At 37.1% G+C, this 8,264-nt stretch overlaps 1 protein-coding gene across 2 annotated transcripts in view; it reads left to right on the top strand.

Annotated features, from left to right (window-relative positions):
* Positions 1-8,264, top strand: part of Tdrd5 (tudor domain containing 5) — a 114,964-nt gene that overhangs the window by 89,619 nt on the left and 17,081 nt on the right. For both annotated transcript variants that reach the window (XM_023703573.1, XM_004643439.2), the window contains 2 exons: positions 4,968-5,138; positions 5,812-5,955. In XM_023703573.1, the coding sequence (XP_023559341.1) occupies positions 4,968-5,138; positions 5,812-5,955 (315 nt within the window). The remainder of the gene's footprint in view (positions 1-4,967; positions 5,139-5,811; positions 5,956-8,264) is intronic.

Raw genomic sequence — 8,264 nt, 5'->3', positions numbered from 1 at the left:
GCTGTGTTTGGGTGAAACACTCTGTATATGTCCACCAAGTCCATTTGTTTCAAGCTCTGGTTCAGTTCTGTTATTTCTTTGCTAATTTTTTGTCTGGTTGACCTATCTTTTGGGATAAGGAGGTGTTAAGGTCTCCTGTTAAGATTGTGATATTGGATGTTAGATTTTTCATGTCCATTAAGATTTGCTTTATATAGTTGGGTGCTCCCGTGTTTGTTGCATACATATTTATGAGTGTTATCTCTTCCTCTTGAATTTTTCCCCTAACCAGTATATAGTGGCCTTCTTTATTTCACTGGATCATTTTTGGTTTGAAGTTGAGACTGAGAATAGGATTGCTAACCCTGCTTTTTCTGAGGTGCTGGGGTGTGTAGTATTGTTTTCCATTCTTTGACTTTCAGCCTATGAATGTCTTTATGAGTTAAATGTGTTTTTTGTATATAGCATATTGTTGGATTTTGTTTCCTAATCCACTGTGCCAGTCTATTTCTCTTAATTGGTGAGTTGAGTCTATTTACTTTGATGGTTATAATTGAGATGTATTGACTTACAATTGACATGTTATTTACCTGTTGTTGTTTACTCCTTTTTCTCCTGTATTTGATTGTTTGCCCTATTTAGTTCATTGCTACTGATCTCATTCATGGAGTTCTGATCATTTTGGTCCCTCTCTAGAACATCTTTCTGGAGCCTGTGTGGGGTTGGCTTTGTCATCATGAAATTCTTTAGTTGTTCTTTGTCATGGAAGTATTTCACTTCTCCATCAAACTTGAAAGAGAGTTTTGCAGGGTATAGTCATCTGGGCTGGAATTTGTTTTCATAAGAGGACTTGAAGTACTCTGCTCCATTTTCTTGCCTTCATGGTTTTGAAGAGAATTTGGCTGTTATTCTGATGGTTTTTCCTTTGAATGTGATCTGCTTCTTTTCTCTAGCAGCTTTCAGTACATTATTCTTGTGCTGGATTTCTGGGATCTTGACCATTATATGTCTCGGTGTGTTTTTAATTGGATTGAGGTTACTTGGCTTTCTGTATGCTTTAGTTACTTGAATGCCAGATTGTTTCCTCATATTTCGGAAGTTTTCTGCTATTATTTCTGCCCATATTTTTTTAGTGTCATTTGTATTGACTCCTTCGTCATTGATACGTATTAGTCTCACATTGTTCCTCTTTGCATCTTCTTGCAAGTGATGAATTATTTTTTCCTGCATCATGGTTGTTTTTAAGAGATCCTTTCTTACCTTTTCACTACCTGCACCAGCATCTTCAAGATCGAAACTCTGTCTTCACTTTCACTCAAACAGTTTTGCCAGCTTGTGATTGAGATTTTAAGTTCCTCTGTATCTCTTTGACTCTGCTTCATGCGATATATGTCTTTCCTGTAATACTTATTCAAGGAATCTGTCATTTTTCCAATCTATTTTTTTTTTATCAATGTCTTCTTTAGAAGCAGTCATTCTTTTACTGCAGTTTTTTTCAGATTGGGTTTCCTCCCTATGTTTCTGTAGTTGATTCTTTACTTCAGATGCTATGAGTTCAGAGAATTCTTTTTTTATTTTTTTATTTCAGACAAGAAATCTGCTCTGACTTCCTCTATAACTTTCTGCTGTTGTTTATTCACATTGGACGCTATGAATTCATAAATTTGAGCTGAGCTAGTGTCCTCTGCACTTGTTCTGGGCAGGTACTGGGTTTCCTCCATATGTTTCTGCATTTGATTCTTTACTGCAGATGGTATTAGTTTAGGGATTTCTTTTCTCTCTTCTAATCTGAGTTCCTCTGTACCTTTCTGCAGTTGTTTATTTCAGAAGCTGTTGATTCATTGATTTCAGCTGTGTGATTCCCAATTTGTTCTGTATTAGTGTCCTCTGCACTTGTTATGGGTGAGTTTGGGGTCTGAGATTGCATTTGCTCCTTCTTATTGTCATTTTGTATAGCACTGTCTTCTGACGTTTGTTGTAGAGCTTTGGTGCAGTTATAACCTTAGCCCTACTGAAATTCAGGTGCAGATGTACAAAGTTTGAATTTATCCAACTGTGCCTGGCTTGGGTCTGGCTGTTGTGCTCAGCTCCTTCCTGCTGCCGCCCTTAGGAGTGCACCTGTTGTGCCCCTCTGGCAAGATGTTCTGCTCCTGGACTAGCTGGGAGGTTCTGTCCCCTACTCTTTCCTCAGGGACTGCAGCTTCAGAGTGTCACTCCAGGCCTGTATGCCAGGCCTGTGCTGAATCTGAAAGGGACAAGGTGAAGTAGAGGGGAGAGGAAACTCTCCCACACACTCACCAGGCCTGGGCTAGGCCTGGATCTGTGGGTCCCAAGAACGGGGCAGAAGTTCTCACTCACTGGGCAGGAGAGGGGGAAACTTCGGAGTGAAGGGGGGGTAAGGAGGTTGAAGAGGGTATCACCCACACTGTGCCTGGGCTTGGACTGGACAGGTCTTGCCAGCACAGGGTATTTCTTATGTAATTGGATTTCTTTTCAGAAAGTCTTTGCCTGTGCTTGTGTCCTTTAGAGTTTTGCCTGTTTTATTGTTTGACAGAATATAGTGTTATTTTTATATTATTGGCCTCTGTCAAAAATCAGATGGCTCGAGATGCATGAGATTGTTTCTACATCCTCATTTCTGTTTCATTCACCAGCGTGACTGTTTTGTGCCAACACTATGCTGGTTTTATTACTGTGGTTTTGCAGTATATCTTTTTTTTTTTTTTTTGCAAGTGCAAGGTCCTGAGTTCAATCCCTGGTACCCCAAAAAAAAAAAAAAAAAAAAAAAAAAGTGCAGTATATCTTAAAATTTGGAATTATAATGTCTCCTGCTTTCCTCCTTTAGTTTGAGATTAGTTTGGCTATTCTGGGTCTCTTCTGGTTCCTATAACTTTTAGGAGTTCTGTAAAGAATATTGTCAATGTTCTGATTGAAATTGTATTATATATTGTATATATCACATGTGGTAATATGGTCATTTTGACAATTGTTTTGCCTATTGAGGGAACAGGAGATGGTTTTCCATTTTCTATTGTTTTCTTTAACCTTTTTTTTTTTTTTAGACTGCTATAGTTTTTGTTACAGAACAGTCTTCACTTCTTGGTTAATTCCTAGGTATTTCATTCTTAAAATACTATGTATGGGTGCTGCTGGGGATATAGCTCAGTGGCGTAAGCACCAGCTGGACCAGTGCAAGGTCCTGAGTCAATCCCCAATACTAGGGAATAAAAAGATGCTATGTATGGGATTTCTAACTATGGGATTTTCTGATCTTTTTCACTGGGTTCAGTGTTGGTATACAAGGATGATACTGATATTTGTGAGTTGATTTTGTATCCTAAATATCTTGGCTGAAGAGTAGTCTGGTGGAAGTTTTTTGGGGGGATGTCTTATATGTAAAAGATTGTGTCATCTGCAAATAAGGATTGCTTCTCTTCCTTTCTCAATCATATCCCTTTTCTTTGTTTTTCTTGCCTGATTGCTATGGCTAAAGTTTCACAGACTCTAAATTGAAGAGGAGAAGTGAAAGTGGCTGCCTGGGTCTTGTACTTGATTTTAGAGAATGCTTTGATTTTTCTGTTTAGTATAATGTTGCCAATAAGTTTGTCATACATGGATTCTATCAGTTTAAGTTAATGTCTTTCTCTATTTTCACCTGTCTTTTGATTTAATCACTACCCCTAATTATTTTTCTACATTTTAATTTTGCAATTTTGATTATAAAAACATTGTTAAATATTCCATGTTGTTATGAAAGTCTATGACAGTCGTTTTAGAGGTTTCTTTCTAATCTTTTTTTTTTTCTCTGTACATACTGGATAATCTTTGCTGCTCTGCCTATGCTCTTTGTTTTTTTAAAAATTATTATTAATGTATTTAGTACAGGGTCTCACTACATAGGACTCGTGGTGATTCTCCTGTTTTTCAGGCTCCCAAGCCCTGGGGTTACAGGCATTCACCACCATGCCCAGTCTCAATCGCCATCTCAGCGTGCCCTGTGGGTGGGGCTGGCATGGCATGCTGGGGGATCAAACCCTGGTCCCTGCGTCTGCCTAAGGAGGTGCTTTAATCTGCTGAGCTATCTGGCCAGCCCTGCACTTTCCATTTGTCTCTGTTCTGCAGTAATAAAGGGCCAGAGTCTCAACATTAAGGTTAAAAGTCTTCAGCTACTTCCTTTTTTCATTATGCTTGCTTTGCCATCATTTTTGTCCTCCAACAATCCCCCTTGACTCTCCAGAAGATACTCTTTGTCTTCTAGCAGGCAGAAGAGGTATGGTTGCTGGAGTCCTTGGAATCGGAAGATATATCAAGATCTAATTGCTTCTCACACTTTCAACTGGTAGTCTTGTTTTAATTACCATCCCCTTATTTCTAAAAGCCTTGTAGTAAAATTCTTGAGTTTTTATTATATCTCTAGTATAAGTATGGGTTGCTTCTCAGTTTTTCCATTACCTGCTCACAAGACTCCTTAATCAGTTGTCTACCACCCTTAATCAAATGTCTGTTATCCTGTATACAAGATGTAGGTGTTTTCTTTTCTCTGTGACTAAAAAGTTTACAGTTTAAATCTCTTTATTTTTATTTTGGTAGCACTTAGAGTGGGAAAGAGTAATACATCTGTGTATTCAAACTGCCATGTTGCCGGCTGAATAGCTCAGCGGATTAAAATTCTTAGGCAAATGCAGGGGCCAGTAGTTCAATCCCTGGACCTATGGTGCCGGCTCTGCCCCCGGGGCACACTGAGGCAGTAATTGAGACTGGGTGTGGTGGCGCATGCCTATAATTCCAGCACTTGGGAGGCTGAAAACAGGAGGATCACCAGTTTTATCTACACAGTGAGACCCAGTACACCCTGTCTTAATACAGAAAAAATAAAACAGCCATCCATCTTTATTTGAGTCAGGAAAGAAGTGTGAGCCCAAATTTTAAAATGTGTTCAAATAGAAATTATAAATGATAGTTTTTATTTGTTCTCTGATACATTTTAGGATGAGATCCCCACTGGCATGCCATGCCTGGAATCAGTGACCATAGGTGATGACATTTGGGATGAGAACTGGTTGAAAATGGAAAAGGAAGGTGATACTAACTCCCATCTGTTTGCCTCAAGTTTTGGTGGAAAGAAACAGTATTTACCATGTGAAGAAATAGCACAAAAGGTTAGATACTTAGGGTAATACAAAACAAATTGCTGTTGAGAAAATGAAATTTGAGCCTCAAGAAAGCTAAATATCTGGGAATTCAGAGAGATTTGTTAAGACATAATTCAAAAGATTATATGATTTTTATTTATGTGTGTATATAAATGACAGTGGTAGGTAAGGGGACACAGGATGCAGCAGAGAACGAGCTTATTATGCATATCTTTTTCAAGCATTATGATTTTGTTGTATCATTAGTTCCTAATCAGAGACTTATGATCTGTAAATTATTTTCTCTTAATTTTATGTTTATTGCAATAGTTTTGTAATATGATCTTGGGGTTCACTGTTCAGAGTGTTGGCTAATATTGTGCCTAATAAATATAGTTGAAATTGTTTTCTGTTGGTTTTAAGAAGAAACACCTGTAGTTAAATTGCTCCAGTTGATGTTTGACATCTAGACATGAACATGGTATTACATTCTCCAAGAAGGATTCTGTTTATGAAGTGCCAACAAAGGAGTTCCAGTGAAATACTGAATACAAGCCATTAAAGCAAAGTGAAAAATGACACTAATATAGAAAGTTAAATACTTTTTCATGTTTAATACACTTTATTTTGATACATTATTCTTTTGTCCTTTTGGATCATATGTCACTGTCAATTTATTTCGTAGTTTTTTTCTTTATAGGATTGTTGTTTTTCTCCACCAAAAGATAAATGGGATGATTTATGGCAGCCTTCAGGCCTTGTGAATGGAATTAAAGGAGAAATTCAGAAGCCAGAAGGGCTGGATGCTGAAGAAAAAAATACTGGCACAACCAAGATTGAAAAGGTGAATGTCTAATGAGTGTTGTTGTGATAATTTTGAATTAGTGCTCTTCATTCTTAGGAAGTAAAATTGTGATTAATGATTCATCTTTCAGTGGTTGGTAGAATATAGATGCATAAAATAGATGTTGATTTTCAAATTAATTTTAATTAGTACATGTTTATTTGTACTAAGAATCAAACTCAGGACCTTGTGTTTGCTTGGCAGGCACTATGCCACTGAGCCATATCCGTGAGCTAGCACAGTTATTCATCAGTTAAAAATATGATTCTGAAAGACCATTTAAACCTCCATTTTAAGGATAAAGGAGGTGACAAAGGAGGCTGCTTATCTCAAGGCAGTCAGCCACATAGCCAGAAAGACCTAGAGAGGAAGAGGCCAGGAGAGGATATAGTTTATAAGGTTGTGCCCCCTGTGACTCACTTGAACTAGGCCCACCCCCTAATAATGCCATCAAATTAAGAAACCATCCTTGCATTAATCCACTGATGAAGTTAGAATCCTCATGATCCAGACACCTTCTAAATGTCCATCAGATGGCATCTAAGCCCCCAGAACATAATCTTTGTAGGACAGTTTAGATCCAAATATAATATTTACATAGCTTTAAAAAAATAACAGCTTTAATCATACAGTAGTAATATATGCACACATATGTTTATGGCGTCAGAACTTATAATAACTGAATCTTGGAAACAACCCATATGCCCATCAATGGATGAATGGATAAAGAAAGTCTGTGTTTTACGTACGATGGAGTACTACCTGTCATAAAGGATAAACTTGGGACATTTTTAGGTTTTTACCTAAAAGGTTTTTAGGATATACCTTGAGAACATAATTTTAAGTAAAATAAATTGGGCATTTATGTTTAAATATCACATTATTTCTCTGGTGTGAGAAACTCAGGTAAGTAAGGACCAAAATGGGAGATAGATATGGGGAATAAGGAAGAAAATGTTCAAATGGGAAGGGGAAGATGAGGTATCTAAAACACACACATACAGAATCAGAGGAAAAAAAATAACAGCTTTATTGAAATGTAATATGCCATTAAGTGCACAACTTGATGTGCAGAGAGTTGTATAGTCGTTACTATAAGCCATTCTATAACGTATTTATCACCCTAGGAAAAAACCCCATAATCATTAGCAATCATACCCCTTCTGCATCTTCCCAAAGCCTTAAATGACTACTAACTTGCTGATTTTCTTAAAGATTTACCTGTTCTAGACATTTCCTATAAATGCTCTGTCATACTATATGTGGTATTCTGTGGTACTTTCACTTACCATAATGTTTTCAAGGTTCATCTATGTTGATTTTTTAACATATTCACATGTTGTAGATATTTTAACACGTGTGTCTTGCTGCCAAGTAGCTTGAACCATCAGTGGCTGTACTTTGAGTACATAATTTTAGATGAAGTAACCACTGGTGGTACAAGCTGGTGAAACCATGTTAAACTGGATATTGAACCTAGGGCCTTCACACTGAGCTAGAGCTCTATCCCTTTTATTTTATTTTTGAGACAGAAACTCATAGTTTGCCTAGTTGTGCTTGAACTTGGCAGTAATTATGTTTTCCTGATTACCTTAGGTTTTTGATCTTTTGAAATAAGGAAGTATGAGTCCTCAAACTTTTTCTCTCGTGTAGTTTTATAATATGCTCCTGTGATGAGTCTTTAAGAGGATAAAATAATTCTTTACTATGTCAAGAATTTCTGAAGGTATTCTTAAGGAGTATTTTCTTCTTAAAATGTTCTTTGCTGTTTTTTCTGTTCCTAATCTAAGACAACAGACCACTTCCCTATTTCACTTTGGAGAGATGACTAAGTTAACTTTTAAATCAAGTCATTAGCCTTCTTTATAGACTTAATTATGACGTATTCTATACACTGTGGAGTTTGTACTCTTAAAGTTCTCGTCTCTGGTAAGGTGGAATTCCATGTTATTGAGAAGCTCAACTATTCTAGACCCAAATGTGTATAGTAGTACTTTAAGAAATGTTAAAAAGGCCTTGCATTTTTTGTTTTAGGTCTTTGTAGGTTTGCATTGAGCTTGTGTAGATAAATAATGTAGGTAATATAAATAATTTTTGTAGTATTAACTATTTATCTGAAATTCCAAAGAGTGGTTATTTCTTAATACTTTTTTTTGTTTGTTTGTTTGTTTTTGTTCCTTGAATGCCTTCAGGGCACTTTTGGCCAGCTGGAGAGGTGTGAGGTTCGAACTCCAGCAACCTGAGGCTGACAGCTTTGTGGAAGCAGTCACTTAAAGGCCTGAGCTAGGGCCAGGCCCCTCTTAATACTT

The sequence above is a fragment of the Octodon degus genome, unplaced genomic scaffold, assembly GCF_000260255.1.
Source record: "Octodon degus isolate 3935 unplaced genomic scaffold, OctDeg1.0 scaffold00176, whole genome shotgun sequence".
Taxonomy (NCBI): Eukaryota; Metazoa; Chordata; class Mammalia; order Rodentia; family Octodontidae; genus Octodon; species Octodon degus.
This window is presented reverse-complemented; position numbering and strand designations above follow the sequence as displayed.